At 41.8% G+C, this 21,948-nt stretch overlaps 1 protein-coding gene across 1 annotated transcript; it reads right to left on the bottom strand.

The window, feature by feature from the left end:
* Window positions 1–25: 25 nt before the first annotated feature.
* LOC106565531 (5'-AMP-activated protein kinase subunit gamma-1) lies at window positions 26–21,733 on the bottom strand. Its single transcript, XM_014132768.2, has 13 exons — window positions 21,440–21,733; window positions 19,468–19,519; window positions 3,929–4,029; window positions 3,749–3,830; window positions 3,579–3,637; window positions 3,303–3,348; window positions 3,159–3,213; window positions 2,877–3,003; window positions 2,451–2,616; window positions 2,318–2,355; window positions 2,010–2,156; window positions 1,667–1,772; window positions 26–1,490 (listed from the first exon to the last, which is right to left on the bottom strand). The coding sequence occupies exons 1-13, from the start codon at window positions 21,446–21,448 to the stop codon at window positions 1,480–1,482; spliced, it is 999 nt and encodes a 332-aa protein (XP_013988243.1). The 5' UTR covers window positions 21,449–21,733; the 3' UTR covers window positions 26–1,479.
* Between the last annotated feature and the right edge of the window lie 215 nt (window positions 21,734–21,948).

The raw sequence follows: 21,948 nt of genomic DNA, 5'->3' as shown, positions 1-21,948 counted from the left end.
CATATAACAAATAATTACAGGAAACTGCAGAAAAACAATTTATTGCTCATGCATTTAATTACAATTCACATTAGGAAGAAAAAAAAATATTTACATACTTGTACACATCTTATTCATACCTTAAAACCAGTGAGCAAAAGTCCATTTTGAAAAGTTAAATGTACTGAGTCAATGGCCCAAGAAAGTCCCTTTCATACATGGTTTGCCCTCTGAGAACGTGAAAAGGAAAGTACGGGTAGTAATGAAAGGCTAAAATGGAATAAAGGGACTGTCCAAAATGTCAACTGCTTCACCGAATTACCCCCAACACAATCAGGATGAATATCTCAGAAGCACTCGGATACATCCAATCAGAAGACAGGCAATTGTTCACAAGCGAAAGTGACTGAATCCATCATGATCAATCCACACACTCACACTGCATGTTGTTAAACTTTCTAGAAAGAAATCTTGAGTAAAACTTAAAGGCAAAATAATCTCATCTAGCGCTAGAAGGATTTTGAGGAACACCGCTAAGCAAACCCTAAAAGCACAGACTCGTGTTACTGCCATAAAAATGTCTCCAGTCTTCTGGGTCAGACAATGTGAGTGTCAAATCAAACAAGGACACACTGAGCAAAACCATAACACTCCAATTCACATGACACTTTACAAACTGAAGAGGAAATAAGAAAACATTGTGAAATGTACGCTATGCCAAATAGCAAATCAGAAACAACTCGTGATTACATAAGTCAGTTGTATGTGCATCGATATATTAGAAATAAAATTAATTACATCTACAGCAGTGCCAACTCGGACATTCCAGACTTCACCTACTGTAACCAAAACAGCAGAGTTGCTGTGGTAGCTTCCAGTACTAAAATATATATATATCCACTGTGACATACATGATCTTTTGCTCCATGATTGGCTAGTTGTGCTTTATAGACTCCAGCCCTATAGGATGATGGGGGAAAAGGAATGCTGCTCAGTTAAGGGCCAGGGTGGAAAGTTACCGACTCCTCTCTCCAGTGTCTACAGACCAAATGGGAGAGAACGGATAGGGAATGGATCTGTCTGAAAAGTGGATAATTGATACCCTTCACATAACTAGACATCATTCCTGTACTGAATCGGTCCATCACCTGCACCAATAGAGGGACACTAGGTTGTGTTGGGCCACTCAGAGTGGACAATACACATATAGCTCCACTCCATTGGCCACTTCTGGTCCGGCTTCTTGTTTGGTTTTGGCTTGGTTTAAAGTGTCCCTTGGTACAGTATGTGTCTATATTGCTGAATTGAGAGTCAATGGGATTCACATTTTTGTGCAGAGAGAGATCCTCGTGTTCAAGACGTACATTTGTACAGGAGGGGTTATGTTGACAGATTCCTATCTTTCCCTCTCCCACGTCAATCCAATTTCTTCCACTCCTCCAGGATCATCCTCCTCTCTATTTATCCTCATCTTTTTGGAGGCTTCCCTTCATCACTCCCTTAAGCAGTTCCTGAAATACAAACACCAGATAAATCACTTTATTTCACCTTAAAGTATTTCATTCCTTTAAAACCACAAAACTATTTTAAGACATTGCTTCACAGGGACTGAGTTGAAACTTAATGACATTCACATTGTTTTCATTTGATTCATCAAGGTCAGTGCATAGCGCAGGTTTGTGTTTACCCTTGTCTCCATCTCCATTAGTGAGCACCAGTGCCTGGAGGATGTCTGAGAGAGAGACGATACCCTTCACCACCTCCTGCTCATCAACCACCACCAGCCTGTGCACCTGAGAGAGAGACAAACCATAGGTTACACAAACTAAAGGCTTAGCAGTTGTTCCACCTTCAAGTAAGGTGATGTTGACTTAGTAATGGCAAGGTTAGATCTCAGCACCGGTGTATATATTACATTATGATTGTGTGTACTAGTTGTATTGACCTTGACAAACTCCCAAGAAACTGTTTAAATTGTGGACCCAAACAGTAATAGAATGTGTTTACACAGGCGTCTCCGTCTCTCTCACCTCTGCCTCTACCAGTCTGTTGATGATGGACTCCAGTGTGTCGTGTGTGTTGCAGGTGAGCACTCCCTCAAAATACTGAGAGCGGTGCTGCAGTGCTTTGGTCACAGTCACATCCAGGTTGTTGTATGTCTTCTCTGCAGCTAGGTTCTGTGTGGGGGACATTATTACTTCTCAATGCTGCTTGTTTTCAGTACTCTTTGCCTGTCTCTCAAACACCCACAAAGAGCTAAAACAACTATATTTTCTGCTGATCAGTGACTATACTGTTTAAATACGGCTCATTGGTAGCACAGCTGTCCAGTACTTACAATGACATCAAATTTGGAGTAAATGTCCACCACTCGTCCTGTGTGTTGAGAGAAAGACATGAGTACTACATACCATATCAGGGTCAGAAGTCATATTTATCCCTTCATTCAACAAAAAGTCCCCCCTACTCACCATTGTCATCGACGACAGGCAGGGCAGACACTCTCTGCTCCACGAAGATGCCCAGTGCTGTGTAAAGAGGTGTGTCAGAACGCACCACTGCAATCTTATGGAATGTTCCAATGCCCAGTTCCTCTAGAGTCTGGCCTAAGAAAGCAGGTTTCGGCATCTCCGATATCTGGGAATAACACAAGGTTACACTAATGTAAGTGGCTTGAAAAAAAATCCCAAATTAAACACAATATATTACCTCACCACAATCAATAAACATTGGGGTGTGGATTTCATTAACAAGGCCTACAGTCCTAGTACTGTTCGTCTTAACTTCTATCCTGCCGAGAATGCAACCTTGAGATGTCAAGGAACAGCAGGTGATAAAACGTGGTGAGAGAGATGAACGGGGAGAGCGTGAGAAAGAGGATCACAAAAGAGACTCACAAAGAGCTTGAGGAACTTGAGGATCCTCTTGTGAGTGAGGATGTAGAGGGTGTTCCCTGTCAGAGGGTCGATCACAGGCAGTCTGTGGATCTTATTCTTCAGCAGAGACGACACGGCGTCATACAGACTGAAACAGGGAAGGAGAAAGGGGAAATTAAAATACTTTTGTGACCGTATCAGGGCCCTTTCAGACAAACATTAGTGCCAGTCAGTAACTGAATTGAGCTCTGGCTACTTGAACCAACTGTCCAGTGACAACCCTCACCATGGCAGTAGACCTACCTTTCATTGGGGGATATGCTGACTAAGGGCTTGAAGGAGTCTTGAAGGTAGACTTCTATGATGAAGGAGAACAGAATAGGCACTTGTTAGCCTTATGCCAGTAGATGATCAATCACTTATTACACAGTTACTAAATGCCCTTACCTCTCCACGTCTCTATCTTGTGCTCCTCCAGCTCATATATCTGCACCTGAAACATTAAAACAGGTGAAAATGCTGACTAACAGAGGAAGGGTAGTGAGAGGCATGAAGGTCAACTGTTCATTAGATAGGATGTAAGTGCTGCAAATCACTTGTCGCACCTTTCCAACCTCCACCACCACTGATATGATTAAAATGTGAAATTGAGATAGGGAATGCTATAAACAAGCAAGCATAGAAACAGTGGAAGACGAGGGCAGGCTGAAAGCTAGGCCTTACCAAAGGAGACTTGTAGTAGCGATGGAGGATGTTGATGAAGTCTGTGATGGTCAGCATGCCTGCAGTGAGAGATCAGCAGGAGAACAGAGTCAACTCCACTCATTGTGCATAAAAAAATTAAAAAATTAAAACACCCAAAAGCCCAGGCAACAATGAACTGTCTTTCTTACCTACAAAGCACTGCTTCTTACAGTCCCAGAGTGGTGCTGCTCTCACCCCATTGGACACCAGAGCGAAAAATGCCTTCTTTACCTACAGAGAGATCAACCAAGTTATAGACAAACACAAAGCAGCGTCTTAGGTCTAGATTCATTTGACAGAAAAGAGTTAAAATCAGGATGTGGTCTTGCCTGCAGTGAAGTATCGAACACCACCAACTTGGAGCTGGTAGGCACCAAGTCATAGCACCGATGAGACTTCATAAACCTGGTGTAGACATTATAATCCGAGTCTGAGGACAAGAGGGAAATGGGTTCAATGTACTGTGCATTCATTATATATTTAATTTTAAGAGCTGCCTCAATACATTCCAAAATTTGTCAATGTAACACTGCGGATTCCTTCCTACACAGGCAACATAATACTTTTACAAACTCAAGTGTGTGTGTGTTTATATATCGATATATATATATCTATATATCTATATCTATATATCTATATCTAAATTAATATCTATATCTATTTATATCTATCTATATCTATATATACTATATAAAAATAAAAGAGCAATCCACTCCAAACCAATAATTCCTATGATTTACATTCCTGAATAACTAATATATGAGAACAACATTTTTGGTGAACATAAGTTTCATTTTGTCGTTATAATAAAATTGGGGGCAACGTGAGAATCGTTGTGGAAATCTGTTGCAGCTAAATCGACCACAAAACACACAATGCGGTGCTCTCTCTCTGGTCAAGCTGGAAAGCTAACATGGCTACTACACACATGAAAAGTTTTTGGATCCCCTGGTTTAGATCACGTGTCCCTCGTGAGTCTGGGTACCAGTCTTTTTTAGCTAACATTCCATTCCTGTCATTTGCCAGAGAGACTGCCTTTCAGCAATTTCAACGTTCAATATGCAGCCGGATTTACAGCGCAGTTGCTGATTGGTAGTTGGAAACATTCATATTTTCCATAACAATGTTACGGAACATGGGCGTAACAAATTTTGGCGCAATATAGAATTTGAATTTTATGAACAATAAACGATACTGTTACGACCTGCTGCAGTCATTCTCGTCAGGAGGCAGTGTCAATGGAAGATCATGTCGTTCAAAGTGGCTACAAAGGCCTAATTATGAGAGAAAAGAAAAGCAAAACTGGCACCTGTCGTCATTCCTCGCACATAAAGCTGATCATCAGGACTTGCTTTGATTTTTTTTTTATGTTATGCTAATTTCAGTTATATTATTTGTCCCTCCTCTCTTAAGTGATGGAGTCTAGAAAGGCTACTTGAGGAACATTTCTGAATGGACATTAGAGAACTAGTGAATTCACACACATCCTAAAAAGGACTCAAAGCTACCAGCACATCTCAAACACACAAATCACTTTCTCCTTCCATAAAACATTTTCTAAACCTAGGCTCACCTCAAATCTTGGCTGTAGTCCATCAGAAAGTAGCCCTAGGCTACATTATAGCATAATGCTATAACAGCCAATGTTTCATTAAATACTTTTTTATTGCACATTTAATTAAACTGACGCATTTGGCGATGTTCAACTTCAATTCATTGGCACGTGCATCAGACAAAATCATTTTTGGGTCCCTGGCTTGCATAGCACAGGTGGAAGTTCATGACAAGTCTCTGATTTTCTTGAAGGTCTATGTCCCTAGAGTTGGAAAATGCAGTGCAGCAGTGGTAACTGTGTGCATTACTCTCATTCCTCCATCCCAGAAATGATTTCCCCATACGAGATTCTACCCTATGACAAATAACGACAGTATACAAAAAGTTATTGCTCACGTATATCCTTTAATCATATATCTTTGGAAAGCTTTCATTCACAGCTATCAGTGACATTTTTTGAATATTCAAGTCAACAGAACCTTGACCTTTGACCTCTAGGGTACATATCAGAATTGCCTGTATAGATTATTTAAAAAAAGAAAACCCTGATACATTTGAATCATGTTTGACACGTGGTTCTTCTGAAAGGTCACAAAATTACCTACATACAGTGCCTTCGTAAAAACCCCTTGACTTTTTCCACATTGTTACGTTACAGCCTTATTCTAAATTTGATAACGTCCCCCCATCAATACCCCATAATGACAAAGCGAAAACAGGTTTATACATTTTTGAAATGTATTTTTTTTTTTTTTAAATATCACCTTTACATAAGTAATCAGACCCTTTACTCAGTACTTTGTTGAAGCACCTTTGGCCGTGATTACAGTATCAAGTCTTCTTGGGTATGATGCTACAAGTTTACCTAGCAGTTTTAAGGCTTGGGGGGCCGGGGGGGTAGAAGGTGTTCAGGGTCCTGTTGGTTCCAGACTTGGTGCATCGGTACCGTTTGCTGTGCGGTAGCAGAGAGAACAGTCCAAGACTTGGGTGGCTGGAGTCGGTCCATTTTTAGGGCCTTCCTGACACTGCCCCGTATAGAGGTCCTGGATATACACACTACCCTCTGTAGTGCCTTGCGGTCAGATGCCAAGCAGTTGCCATACGAAGCGATGAGCAGCCAATCAAGATGCTCTCATTGGTGCAGCTGTAGAAATTTGAGGATATGAAGGCCCATGTCAAATCTTATCTGTGTGGACCATGATACCTTAGGGATGTGGACACAGAGGAACTTGAAGCTCTCGACCTACTCCACTAAAGCCCTGTCGATGTGGGTGTGCTCGGCCCTCCGTTTCCTGTAGTCCACGATCAGCTCCTGTCTTGCTGATGGAGAGGTTGCATTACATTTTTCATTTAGTAGACTCTAATCCAGAGCGAGTTACAGTAGTGCATACATTTTTCATAGTTTTTTCGTACTGGTCCCCCGCATGCGGTATTTCTTATACGTGTCCGGATTAGTGACCCATTCCTTGAAGGCGGCAGCTCTAGCCTTTAGCTCAGTGCGGATGTTGGCAGTAATTTATGGCTTCTGGTTAGGATATGTACGTACGGTCACTGTTGGGACGACGTTGTCAATGCACTTATTAATGAAGCCGGTGAATGATGTGGTAAACTCCTCAATGCCATCGGATGAATCCCGGAACATATTCCAGTCTGTGCTAAAGAAAGTCATGTAGTTCTGCAGCCACTTCCGAATTGAGCTCGTCACTAGTACATCCCGTTTGACTTTTTGCTTGTAAGCCGAAATCAAGGGGATAGAGTTATGGTTAGATTTGCCAAATGGAAGGTGAGGGAACTTTGTATAAAACTGTGTGTGGAGTAAAGGTGCTCTAGAGTGTTTTTGCCTCTAGTGGCACAGGTAACATGCTGGTAGAAATTAGGTCAAACGGATTTTGGTTTTCCTACACCGAAGTCACTGGACACTAGGAGTATTGCCTCTGGGTGAGAATTTTCTTGTTTACTTATGGCCCTGTATAGCTCCTTGAGAGAGGTCTTAGTGCCAGTGTCGGTTCGTGAAGGTAAATAGACAGCTATGAAAAATATAGATGAAAACTCTTCCAACTCTGGTGAGCGAAACGTCGAGACTTCCTTAACCTGTTAGGGCTAGGGGGCAGTATTGACACGGCTGGATAAAAAACGTACCCGATTTAATCTGGTTACTAGAATATGCATATAATTATTGGCTTTGGATAGAAAACACTCCAAAGTTTCTAAAACTGTTTGAATGGTGTCTGTGAGTACAAAAGAACTCAAATGGCAGGTCAAAACCTGAGAAGATTCTGTACAGGAAGTACCCTGTCTGACCATTTCTTGGCCTTCTTTGCCATCTCTATCCATTACAAAGGATCTCTGCTGTTACGTGACACTTCCTACGGCTGCCATAGGCTCTCAGAAGGCGGCAAAAAGCTGAATCGTGGCTTTGCAGGCTCTGGCTGAAAAAAAGTAGCGCGTTTGGGTAGTGGCTGGTTACAGTACTGTGAGACTCAGGCTCGTGCCCGCGTCGACCGAAAGCTTTGTTTTCTTTCCTCTGTTTACCTAAACGGAGATTCCCGGTCAGAATATTATCGCTTTTTTACGAGAAAAATGGCATAAAAATTGATTTTAAACAGCGGTTGACATGCTTCGAAGTACGGTAATGGAATATTTAGAAATTGTTTGTCACGAAATGCGTCGTGCTCGTCACCCTTATTTACCCTTTCGGATAGTGTCTTGAACGCACGAACAAAACGCCGCTATTTGGATATAACAATGGATTATTTGGGACCAAACCAACATTTGTTATTGAAGTAGAAGTCCTGGGAGTGCATTCTGACGAAGACAACAAAGGTAATCAAACTTTTGTAATAGTAAATCTGACTTTGGTCAGGGCTAAACTTGGTCGGTGTCTAAATGGCTAGCCGTGATGGCTGGGCTATCTACTGAGAATATTGCAAAATGTGCTTCCACCGAAAAGCTATTTTAAAAATCGGACACCTCGATTGCACAAAGGAGTTCTGTATCTATAATTCTTAAAATAATTGTTATGTTTTTTGTGAACGTTTATCGTGAGTAATTTAGTAAATTGTTAGTAAATTCCCCGGAAGTTTGCGGGGGGGGTATGCTAGTTCTGAACGTCACATGCTAATGTAAAAAGCTGGTTTTTGATATAAATATGAACTTGATTGAACAAAACATGCATGTATTGTATAACATAATGTCCTAGGATTGTCATCTGATGAAGATCAAAGGTTAGTGCTGCATTTAGCTGTCTTCTGGGTTTATTTGACATTATATGCTAGCTTGAAAAATGGGTGTCTGATTATTTCTGGCTGGGTACTCTGCTGACATAATCTAATGTTTTGCTTTCGTTGTAAAGCCTTTTTGAAATCGGACAATGTGGTTAGATTAACAAGAGTCTTGTCTTTAAAATGCTGTAAAATAGTCATATGTTTGAGAAATTGAAGTAATAGCATTTCTAAGGTATTTGAAAATCGCGCCACGGGATTCAACTGGCTGTTTCGTAGGTGGGACAAATTCGTCCCGCCTAGCCCAGAGAGGTTAACCCTATGATGAATAGACAATTGCAAATAATTAAATTCTTCCAATAGAAATAAAACAATTAAGTTACGAATTTAACTTTAATGAAATGAGTTGACTATTCACATGGGATGATTTCACGGAACAACAAAAGGGAATATTGAATGATCCCCAACGATCCATCGCATCTCCCAACAAACATTCTCAACAAGCGTCCCTTTTTCAGGACCCTGTCTTTTAAATATAACTCGTAAAAATCCAAATAACTTCACAGATCTTCATTGTAAAGGGTTTAAACCCTGTTTCCCATGCTTGTTCAATGAACGATAAATAATTAATGAACATGCACCCGTGGAACGGTCATTAAGACACTAACAACTTACAGACGGTATGCAATTAAGTGATGAAAACTTAGGACACTAGAGAGGCCTTTCTACCGACTCTGAAAAACACCAAAAGAAAGATGCCCAGCGTCCCTGCTCATCTGTGTGAACGTGCCTTAGGCATTCTGCAAGGAGGTATGAGGACTGCAGATGTGGCCAGGGAAATAAATTGCAATGTCTGTACTGTGAGATGCTTAAGACAGCGCTACAGGGAGACAGGACGGACAGCTGATCGTCCTCGCAGTGGCAGACCACGTGTAACAACATCTGCGGGACAGGTACAGGATGGCAACAACAACTGCCCAAGTTACACCAGGAACGCACAATCTCTCCATCAGTGATCAGACTGTTCGCAATAGGCTGAGCGAGACTGGACTGAGGGCTTGTAGGCCAGTTGTAAGGCAGGTCCTCACCAGACATCACCGGCAACAACGTCGCCTATGGGCACAAACCCACCGTCGCTGGACCAGACAGGACTGGCAAAAAGTGTTCTTCAGTGACGAGTCGCGGTTTTGTCTCACCAGGGGTGGCGGTCGGATTCGCGTTTATCGCCAAAGGAATGAGCGTTACACCGAGGCCTGTACTCTGGAGCGGGATCGATTTGGAGGTGGAGGGTCCGTCATGGTCTGGGGCGGTGTGTCACAGCATCATCGGACTGAGCTTGTTTTAATTGCAGGCAATCTCAACGCTGTGCATTACAGGGAAGACATCCTCCTCCCTCATGTGGTACCCTTCCTGCAGGCTCATCCTGACATGACCCTCCAGCATGACAATGCCACCAGCCATACTGCTCGTTCTGTGCGTGATTTCCTGCAAGACAGGAATATCAGTGTTTTTGCTGAGTTTACATCTGTAGAAACTCAAGTTTTGGTTGTCTTCCTGTCAGGCTTCCATGTCTTCTCCCTGGACCTCAACGTCCACCTCTTGAACATCAGACTGAGGCTTCATCTTCACTGTCACTTTCTAATCTTGTTAAAGATGGCTCGTTGTCAGGCTCAGCAAGCCTCAAATTTGCCCGGATGGCCACCAATTTTTCAACCCTTGAATTGGTCAGTCTGTTGCGTGCTTTGGTGTGTGTGTTCCCAAACAAGGACCAGTTGCGCTCTTAGGCAGCTCATGTTGGTGGAATTTGGAGGATGATGGAGGCAACAGGGGAAAGAGCCTCAGATCCACAAAGTCCCTTCCACCAGGTGGCTGATGAGATGTTGGCATGACTGCCATATTGCATCTCCATCCCAAAGCCCTTGCTTGGAAGTTTACTTGGCCAGACTGCCAAGAACGTTGCTCTCATCCAGACTAAGGTTGCGAGACACGGTAGTGATGACACCATAGGCCTTGTTGATCTCTGCACCAGACAGGATGCTCTAGCCAGCATACTTGGGGTCCAACATGTATGCTGCGGCGTGTACGGGCTTCAGGCAGAAGTCTTCAAGCTTTTTGATGCATTTCAGAACTGCAGTTTCCTCTGCTTGGAGAAAGCGTAGTGGGCAGGGCAGTACAGATTTCCTCTCTTACCTCTGCAAGCAGAGTCTGAACATCAGACAGGACGGCATGGTCTCCCTCAATCCTTGGAATGGCTACTGCTATAGGTTTCAGGAGTTTCAGGCTGGTTACCACTCTCTCCAAAAATGCATCATCCAGGAGGATCCTCTTGATGTGGCTGTCCAAATGGGCAGACTGTGATATGGCCATTTCTTGGAAAGAGACTCCTTCCCTTCCAGGAGATTGTCAATCATGATGACAACACCACCCCAATGGGTGTTGCTGGGCAGCTTCAATGTGGTGCTCTTTTTCTTCTCACTTTGCTTGGTGAGGTTGATTGCTGCTATAACTTGATGACCCTTCACATACCTAACCATTTCCTTGGCTCTTGTGGAGTTTATACATTGTTTTCAGTGCCATGATGTCCTTGAGGAGCAGATTCAATGCATGAGCAGCACAGCCAATGGGTGTGATGTGAGGGTAGGACTCCTCCACTTTAGATCAAGCAGCCTTCATGTTCACAGCATTGTCTGTCACCAGTGCAAATACCTTCTGTGGTCCAAGGTTATTGATGACCGCCTTCAGCTCATCTGCAATGTAGAGACAGGTGTGTCTGTTGTCCCTTGTGTCTGTGTGCTTGTAGAATACTGGTTGAGGGGTGGAGATGTAGTTAACTATTCCTTGCCCACGAACATTCGACCACCCATCAGTGATGATTGTAATACAGTCTGCTTTCGATATGCTTTGCTTGACCTTCACTTGAACTCTGTTTAACTCTGCATCCAGCAAATGAGTAGATCAAGCATGTCTGGTTGGGGGGTGTATGCTGGGCGGAGAACATTCAGAAATCTCTTCCAATATACATTGCCTGTGAGCATCAGAGGTGAACCAGTTGCATACACAGCTCGAGCAAGACATTCATCTGCATTTCTGACTATGTTCCTCCATTGAGTCAAAAAAACTTCTGATTCCAGGAGGACCATGTGCTGTTGCTATCGATAAGGTGTCCGATTCATCATTTTCACCTCGAATAGAAGTAGAGGGACTTTTGTCAGGGGTTGCTTGTTGAGAGCGGTGAGAGAACTTTATGCACTTGGCCAGATGATTCTGCATCTTTGTTGATTTCACATACGATTTGGCCCTGTATTTGCAAATATACACAGCTTTTCCTTCTACATTAGCTGCAGTGAAATGTCTCCACACATAGTGCCTGTGACATCTTCTTGTAAAGATTAGGGAAAAAATGAGTAAAAAACAAACATACAATTCCATGTACAGATATAGTTCCGCAGTTAGATTAAACAACTCCTTTCTAAGATACACGTTTTAAAATGAAACGTACGGAAACATGTGAATTAACACTCCGTTAGCAGGCTCAAGCAAGCTAAAACCCACATGATGGCAAAAACTAACTAGCAGAAATTGTTAACAAGTTAGAAATGATTTAAACACACTTTGCTGTAGGCTATTTACTAGTTAACAAAATAATAATGTACGTCATTAAATATATTCACCCCACCCAGTATTGTAATCAAAACTTACCAGAAAGCATGTAGTCCTTGGCTCAGACAGTGTAGTAGTGTGGGCTCAATAGCATCTCATTAGTGTGCAAGATCTTGAGAGTCAGCTGTACGTGATGGAAGAATGCACTGTGCATGCAAAGGGTTGCAAATCTATTGAACTGGGGATAGTTTAACTAAAATATGCCACAAGACCTAGAATTGCCTTGTGTATCCCACAAAAAAGGTTCACTGTTAAGCTAACTTTTTTGACGAATTTAAGCAAAATTCCCAAAATTCCCGTGCTTAACCTGTTGGGGCTAGGGGTATTTTCACGGCTGGATAAAAAACGTATCCGATTTAATCTGGTTACTAATCCTACCCAGTAACTAGAATATGCATATACTTATTATATATGGATAGAAAACACCCTAAAGTTTCTAAAACTGTTTGAATGGTGTCTGTGAGTATAACAGAACTCAAATGGCAGGTCAAAACCTGAGAGATTCCTTTACAGGAAGTGGCCTGTCTGACCATTTCTGGAACTTCTTTGCCATCTCTATCTTTTACAAAGGATCTCTGCTCTAACGTGACACTTCCTACGTCGTCCATAGGCGCTCAGAGCCCGGGAAAAAACAGAATGTCGTCATCCCAGCCCCAGGCTGAAACACATTATCGCCTTTCTCAAGTGGCCGATCAAGGGACTGTGGGCTTAGGCGCGTGACCTGGCCGCCCCCGTCTTTGTGATTTTTTCCTCTGTTTGCCGAAAAGGAGATTCCCGGTCGGAATATTATCGCTTTTCTACGAGAAAAATGGCATAAAAATTGATTTTAAACAGCGGTTGACATGCTTCGAAGTACGGTAAAGGAATATTTAGAATTTTTTTTGTCACAAAATGCGCCATGCGTGCGACCGTTATTTACCATTTCGGATAGTTTCTGGAACGCACGAACAAAACGCCGCTATTCGGATATAACGATGGATTATTTGGGACCAAACCAACATTTGTTATTGAAGTAGAAGTCCTGGGAGTGCATTCTGACGAAGAACAGGAAAGGTAAGACCATTTTTCTTATAGTAAATCTGATTATGGTGAATGCTAAACTTGCTGGGTGTCTAAATAGCTAGCCCTGTGATGCCGGGCTATGTACTTAGAATATTGCAAAATGTGCTTCATCCGAAAAGCTATTTTAAAATCGGACATAGAGTGCATAGAGGAGTTCTGTATCTATAATTCTTAAAATAATTGTTATGCTTTTTGTGAACGTTTATCGTGAGTAATTTAGTAAATTGTTAGCGAATTCCCCGGAAGTTTGCGGGGGGGTATGCTAGTTCTGAACGTCACATGCTAATGTAAAAAGCTGGTTTTTTATATAAATATGAACTTGATTGAACAAAACATGCATGTATTGTATAAAATAATGTCCTAGGGTTGTCATCTGATGAAGATCAAAGGTCAGTGCTGCATTTAGCTGTCTTCTGGGTTTTTGTGACATTATATCCTAGCTTGAAAAATGGGTGTCTGATTATTTCTGGCTGGGTACTCTGCTGACATAATCTAATGTTTTGCTTTCGTTGTAAAGCCTTTTTGAAATCGGACAGTGTGGTTAGATTAACGAGAGTCTTGTCTTTAAATAGCTGTAAAATAGTCATATGTTTGAGAAATTGAAGTAATAGCATTTCAAAGGTTTTGAAAATCGCGCCACCGGATTCAACTGGCTGTTACGTAGGTGGGACGAATTCGTCCCGCCTAGCCCAGAGAGGTTAACTTCCCATGGAAAATGTCAAGAAAAATTGCAACCCTAACACATGTTCATGTCATCGTTACCAATCAACTGCATTAAATTTAAAAACGACTGACTACCACCACCGATTTCTGTATGCTAGCTATTCGATATACCAGCTTATTCGAACGGGAGTTAGCATTTAGCAGTTACTTCTAAACCTGAAAAGGGACAACTTCTACATGTTCAGCAGTGAAAATAGCCAAATCAGACTTAAGTAGCCACATTGTGAGCCTGTTACAATACATAAATCATGATGGATTTTACGAATATCCACTTTGTTGAATGTGCGCCAATTTGGTCAATGGAACATTCCATTGACTACTTTGCTGCAACTATACGTGAGCAAGAACATGTTGTATACTGATACTGGGATTTTACACTATGATAAACAATTGTAAAAAAAAAAGTGATAACAGAAAGCTACCATTGCTGCACTGCTCTCACACATTTTCCAACTCCAGTGACAGACCTTGAAAAAAACAAAAAAACAACAGACATCGTTGGCCCAAGTGAGCTGAACGGCCCAAATTTGGGGGCCTGGCTCATGGACTATAGCGGTCGCCTAAATTCACTGGAGTAGGCTAGGTCTAATATATAGTGCCTTCAGAAAGTATTCATAACCCTTGACTTATGCCACATTGTTGTGTTAGACTGAAAAAGAAAAAAAAAAGACGAAATACTTCTCACCCCAATCTACACACAATACCCCATAATGACAAAGTGAAAACATGTTTAGACATTTTTACAAATTTATTGAAAATAAAATACAGAAATATATAATTTACATTAAGAAAAAAAAAAAGTCCACCTGTGTCCAATTCAATTGTTTGGAACATCATTCAGAAATAAACACTGTCTATTTAAGGTCCCACAGTTGACAATGGATGTCAACATACTGGGGCTCCCGAGTGGCGCAGCGGTCTAAGGCACTGCATCTCAGTGCTAGAGGCGTCACTACAGACGCTCAACAGTCTCTACAGCACTTCACCAATCTGGGCTTTATGGGAAAGTCGCCAGACGGAAGCCACTCCTGAAAAAAAGGTACGACAGCACGCCTGGAGTTTGCAAAAAGGCACATGGATGAGTGAGCATAAGGCAAATATTCTGTGGTCTGATGACAAATGTAACTCTTTAGCCTGAATGCAAAGCGCTATGTCTGGATAAAACCAGTCACAGCTCACCACCCATCTAACACCATCCCTACCGTGAAGCATGGTGGTGGAAGCATAATGCTATGGGGATGCTTTTCAGAGGCAGGGACTGGGAGACTGGTAAGGATAGTGAACAATGAATGGAGCCAAAATGTGACAGACCGGCTCAAATCGGTCTTATGTAGGAAAATTTGAAAAAAAGTTTTTTTACATTGGATAACAGTAGAGACTCAGAGCTACAAAATGGTACAGCGTACACTACAGTTGAGGAACAATGGGAAAGTAATTCTGCTTTTAATATTTTGGTACTACTATTGGAGAGACGTTCTTTGTCTACACCCATTCAGCATCGTTTACACCCCCTTAAGGTTTAGCCCCACCCATCTCTTTAAGGGGGAATAGAGATACTAAGGGCAGGCATTTATTTCAAGTACAGAGGAAGGGACAGAAGAGGCTATTTTTACAAGATTAATGGTGGGACACTGCCAGTTGAATAAGTCCTTAAATGTGATAGGAAAGCATCCAACAGGAAAGTGTGATTATTGCCAGGAAACAGAGACCGTGGAGCATGTATTGCTACAGTGTGGGCAGTATCAGAGGGAAAGAGAGAGGCTGAGATCTAGTATGAGGGAGAAGGGGATACAGGAAATTAGGTTTAAAATAGTATATTGAGTAGAACGTCATTAGATAGTCTATATAGTTTCTTCCTGTCTCTGGCCCACACTTCAGTACAGTAGCTGGCGGTAATGCACCATAACGTTGGATGCCAACTGCCGATAAAGCCCACCGAAGAAGAACCTCTTTAATGGTGTATCCAAGCATTCTGTACTAAACAGCAGCGGTCAAGCACCAAAGCTAACTTTCTAGCTACTTCCAGACACAAATCAGAGAACAGCTCACTGAACATTACTCACCCTAGCAGAGCTGGTTAGGCTGTTATGTTATCCAGACGTTGGTGACTGCAACTGTGCTATCAAATTGTCCGTTTGTAAATTCAGAGTGTTTCGCTCTCTGGAGCATTCAGAGCGCACACTGGACGCTCTGGCCGAGGAGTAGGGTTGATCCGAGCGTTCTGACCTCACAACGGCAGTCAAGCAACCAAGATAACTGGCTAACATTGGCTAGTTTGCTAGCTACTTCCAGACAAATGAGAGAACACCCCACTCTGACCATTTTAGGCTGTTTTCATGTTATCCAGAATGTTGGTGACTAACTGCTGCTGGCAACAATGTAATTAGGGTTTGTCAAAATTAGAAATGTGTAATATCTGAAAATGTAGCTAGCTAGACTATCATTCATGGATGGACTCGTCTCCTGTCAGATGCCAATGAACTATAATCCCAACTCATGACGTTACTACCCTGCAGGCAGCTAAACAACCAGGTTCAATGTTAGATAGCTAACATTAGGCTATAGCTAGCTAAGCAAACGGGTCTGAGATACGAATAATAAGATCATAAATGTAACGTTAGCTAGCAAGCCAGCAAGCTAACGCTAGCAAGCTAACAGTACACTAACTTGAAATGAAACCACTGTCAAAATTAGAAATGTGTAATATCTGAAAATGTATCTAGCTAGCTCTTACCCATATACATCATTCATGGATGGACGCATCTCCTGTCGGATGCCATGGTTTCCCTTAGTTTGAAGATATAATCCGGAGACAGGTGTTTTCTCCATCCCCTTAGCTATCATACTCGAATTCCACTGATTTCAAAACTGGGTCCTCCAGAAAGTGGAGAGCAACACTTATGCAGTTTTACTACACAACAAAAAAAAATTTAAAGCTGCGTTAGACGGGATTTACCTACAAATACTGACCAGCTCAAACAGACAGAAGCGTGTTATATGGCACGCTTCTAGGCTCGTAATTGAACAATTGTATTTACAGATGGCATACAAGTGTGTGATTAAGTTTGTTATTAAGGCACATGAAAGTTCACAACGTAGGTACATGACGTAATGACGCCACGTAAAATTGCCCGCTACACGTGCAACACAGCATTCCAAACCTAGCCCAATGTCTGCTGTGTGGATCAAGCAGTCAACAAGTCGAGCAGTCATTTGAAAGAGTAAGAACATTTCAGCGAGACAACTCAAAAGGTGAAATCCATTAATAATGCCAAGATAATGGAATTCATTGCCCTTGACAATCAACAGTTCTCTGTCGTGGGTGATGTTGACTTTCGCCGACTGGTCGAGCACTGGTACACACTACCAAGAGCGCTATTTTTCAGATGTTGCCCTACCGGAGTTACACAGTAATAGCATCACTGCTATTAGCTTCACGACATACATACTATGGAACACCATTTGGGTCTGTGTGTCAAAAAAGATACAGGAGCACTGTCAAAGCTGTACAAAAAAAGTCTGCAAATAAGCAAATACCGGCCACGAACGATGTGTTTACAATACCGCATAATTTGTTCGACCGCAACTTCTGGGGTAGCTAGCTTTAGCTTGGTACCTAGCTAGCACCAATACAACCAGCCTGAAAACAAATGACCAGTAGAAACTACAGTCATTTTCATTCTTAGCAATGATTTAGGAATCCTTGTAAGTACTAGCTAGGTTGCCACTTGTTGTTCGCCTATTGAAATTGAACTTCAGTTCATGAAAATAAATAGCTAGCCAGCTACTTAACCCTGTTGCCCAAAGCTAGCTAGCTTCATCTTGCTAGTGAGGCTCGACCGGACCGTGTTATGTGTTGTGAAGCTAGCCACAATAAGGATTAGCCACAATAGTGGAATTTGTGGTTTGCTAACCACAAAGTCCACTATTGTGGCTAATCCTTATTGTGGCTAGCTTCACATAGATGGGTCCGACCACCATTAATCAAATATGAACAGTCTTATAAATTAGGGTTATTTTAGATGATGACACCTAGCTATATAGTAAGCTAGCTAACTAAAGCAAAACAACAATCTGTTTCAGTAGCTATGTTTTTGGGGAAGAACATTGTCTGCATCCACGAGCTAGCCAGCTCTTTTTTTATGACCAGGACTGTAGGTGCGCGAGACAACTTTACCAGCATCATATCATACGTATCGATGAATCGTTGCGACATATGAAATACAAGTGATAGTGTAATTAATGTGTAATAACTACATAAAAAATGTATGAACGCATTAAATTATTATGTGACGTGCAGTCATATTCGGGTCCTGATTGGTCAAAGTGTTATTTGACTGGTCAAATAGTGTTATTTGACATGTATCTTTTTGGACATGCAACGGCGTTCCATAGAAATCCTGGTTGAGAATGAAACGACTGAACAAATGAACAACGAAACAGCACAGCAAGTAAGTGAAAGAAATAGGTTTTGATTATGTTTTACTGGTAATGGGGACATACGTAAATGCCAACAAAGTAACTTTTTGGTCAGTGTGGTGTGTGTGTAACCTTTAACTAGGCAAATCAGTTAAGAACAAATTCTTATTTACAATGACGGCCTAACCCGGACAACGCTGGGCCAATTGTGCGCCGCCCTATAGGACTCCCAATGACGGCCGGATGTGATACAGCCTGGAATCAAACCAGGGACTGTAGTGACGCCTCTTGCACTGAGATGCATTGCCTTAGACCGCTGCGTCCATGGGTGTGTGTTAACTATTTAACTATACTAGAATGCTTAAAAAGGCCGCAAAATTATTATAATCGGTATTGTTTTTTTAGGCAAGGAAAATATCAGATATCGGTATCAGCCAAAAATATATCGGTGCATCACTAGTTAGAATGTTTCCAATCAAACGTATGAATTAAGTTTAAACGTTTTCCTATCAGACTTATTTGCATAAACATTTAGATGATAGCTCTGAGGGGTTTTGAAATCAGGATCAAATCCTCTGACCTCATCGAGATTATTAATGTTAATTTTTGAAAACTGCCGAAAAGGCATTATCTTTGGCAAATGACAAGAGTGGAATGTAATAGCTGAACAGAGAAGGCAACCAGGCTAGAGGTCAAGTAGTCTTGAAAACATGACCATAGACGTAGTTCCTCTATGCCAAAAGGGTCCATCATTGAAACCAGACCATAGCCACTGTGTTGCCTAGGGTCGGGTTTTCAAGACTAGAGGACGAGCTGGGAGGAGGAAAAACACATTGCGCGATGGTACTTGAAGGAATAAATGAGCTGAATAATTTGCTCCACTGTTTAGTTGTCAGCAAATGTATACTTTGTAATGCTGATCGACGGATAGATATGCCCATACCGTCTTTTAACCGATTTGGCGATCTGGAGTGCAGGTAATCGTTTTAAAAGCGTTATGAAATGTGATAGGGGATAACAAACAATCTCCATTGAGGGGAACCTTATGACATAGTATGTCACATTTCATTTCTAGGGTGGATTATCCATTTAACAATTTCTCACCATGCATAGGATTAAGATTGCTCCATCATGCATACCCTAGCTATTTATCCTAAAGGATAGCTACAGACAGCAATGAAAGGATAAATAGCTAGGCTACGCATTAAAAGTAAAATAAGGTTCTTTACCTTCTAGAAGTGGCTCCTTTTTACAATCCACATCATCAACAGAAAGTGGAATCTGAAAGAGGGTCAGAGTGTTGGTTCATTGATTCATTTTAACTACACTTAACAAAAATATAAATGCAAGATGTAAAGTGCCAGTCCCATGTTTCATAAGGTGAAATAAAAGATCCCAGAAATATTCCATATGCGCAAAAAGCTTATTTCTCTCATTTTGTGCACAAATGTATTTACAACTCTGTTAGTGAGCCAAAATAATCCATCCACCTGACAGGTGTGGCATATCAAGAAGCTGATTAAACAGCATCATTACACAGGTGCACCTTGTGTTGGGGACATTAAAAGGCCACTCTAAAATGTTGTTTTGTCACAACACAATGCCACAGAAGTCTCAAGTTGAGGGAGCGTGCAATTGGCATTTGACTGCAGGAATGTCTACCAGAGCAGTTGCCAGAGAATTTAATGTTAATTTCTCTACCATTGGCCGCCTCCAACATTGAATTTGGCAGTACGTCCAAACAGCCTCACAACCGCAGACCATGTTTAACCAAGCCAGCTCAGGACCTCCACATTCGGCTTCTTCACCTGCGGGACTATCTGAGACCAGCCGTTTGCTGGAGTCAATGTTGTGAACAGAGTCCCCCATGGTGGCGGTGGGGTTATGGTATGCACATGCATAAGCTACGAACAATGAATACAATAGCATTTTATCGATGGCAATTTGAATGCACAGAGATACCGTCATGAGATCCTGAGGCCCATTGTCGTGCCATTCATCCGCCACCATCATCCCAATTCCAGGAAGCTGAAAACGGCCCAGTTCTTCCATGGTCTGCATATTCACCAGATATGTCACACATTGAGCATGTTTGGGATGCTATGGATTGACATGTACGACAGCGTGTCCCATTTCCCGCCAATATCCAGGAACTTAGCACAGCCATTGAAGATGACTGGAACAACATTACACAAGCCACAATCAACAGCCTGAGGCAAGATAAGTCATACCAGATACTAACTGGTTTTCTGATCCACGCCCCTACCTTTTTGTGGGCATCTGTGAACAACAGATGCATATCTGTATTCCCAATCATGTTTAAGCCATAGATCAGGGACTAATGAATTTACTTCAATTGACTGATTTCGTTATTTGAACTATAACTCCGTAAAACCTTTGCAATTGTTGCAGGTTGCGTTTATATTTTTGTTCAGTGTAATTGCTGCGAAATGCCAAGGAAATGACATCACTTATGTTTCCTCTACAAAACCCAGTGCTTTTTATATTACCACCAATATGTTAGTCTTGGCTAATCATCGCCTGCCTTATATCAGGAATATGAACTAGCAAACATACTGCTGTCGTGAAAGTGGTTCAATCATGTTGGGTTGCTATTCCTAACCCAAAATGTAACTAACACGTGGGAGTCATTGCCTAACTGTCCTTGTCGCATTTAGATAGAAGAACCTTTGGACAGAAAGATAACGCGTTCGCCAACAACAGGCTTAGCTGGATCACATGAGAACTTGTTCTCAACTAGCCTACCTGGTTAAATAAAGGTGAAATAAAATAAACACTAGCTAGGATAACGGTACTAGACAGTTCAGTTCCTGCTGTCAATGTAGCGTTAGCTAACACAATAGCTATCCAACGTTAGTTCACCTAGCGAAGTAGAATAAGATAAAACTTATGAACTGCTGACATAACTAGTAGGGCTTGACAATGTCAATAGCCAACGATGGCCACCAATTTGGTATGTTAAGTATCCATGTAAACTAGTTAGCGCTAAGAAGTGAACGCTACTGACTGAAATGTGACAACAACAAGGATGCAACCATTTAACGTTAGCTAGCCACTACTAATGAACTTGGTACGCTGACTAGTTACGAAACACAACCATAGATAACGAAGTTGATCTTGCTAGCTGTAGCTAACGAATATGTGTCAGCTTGAACGTTGCTGGCGGTGTAAGCTACTTACACACTCCATTTTCCATTCACTGTCTCGTCCTTGCTTGGTCCTGTAAGGTAGCGAAGTAAACCACCAAATGTTCTTCTCACGCCGGACTTCTTCCCGAGGTATCTGTTTGTTAAACTTAGCTGGACTGATAGCTGAAATGAACGACGAGAAAGATGCCTTGGAATGACTGGAACTCCCCCGGAAACGCGAGAGATTGCGATTGCCCCCGCTAACAGTACTTCCTTCTGATTGCGCATGACCGTGAAGAAAGGGTGAGACGGGGTAAAAGGGGTAGCCTGGGTACCATTCTATTTAGCTAACATTCCATTCCTTGCCACTCCTTGTCATTGCCAATGAGACTGGCCTTTTGGCAATCTTCAAATATTAACATTTTATCATTAATGAGCTCGAGGAGAACAGTGGATTTGATCTTGATTCGATAACCCTCCCTGCTTTCATCCAATCACAAGGTTTATGGAAATTACACTGATAAGAAAACGTTCTAATTTAATTCATACATTTGATTTGAA

This window comes from Salmo salar, chromosome ssa12 (assembly GCF_905237065.1).
Source record: "Salmo salar chromosome ssa12, Ssal_v3.1, whole genome shotgun sequence".
Taxonomy (NCBI): Eukaryota; Metazoa; Chordata; class Actinopteri; order Salmoniformes; family Salmonidae; genus Salmo; species Salmo salar.
Note: the sequence above shows the minus strand (reverse complement) of the source record. Positions and strands in the feature narration are given on the sequence as shown.

Bases quoted from the DNA above. Each gene is read 5' to 3' on its own strand.
- LOC106565531 (XM_014132768.2), bottom strand. The intron at 3,214-3,302 runs GTAAGGGCATTT...CCTTCATCATAG, and splicing joins CAAGATAGAGACGTGGAGAG to AAGTCTACCTTCAAGACTCC. The intron at 2,157-2,317 runs GTAAGTACTGGA...TCCCCCACACAG, and splicing joins ACTCCAAATTTGATGTCATT to AACCTAGCTGCAGAGAAGAC.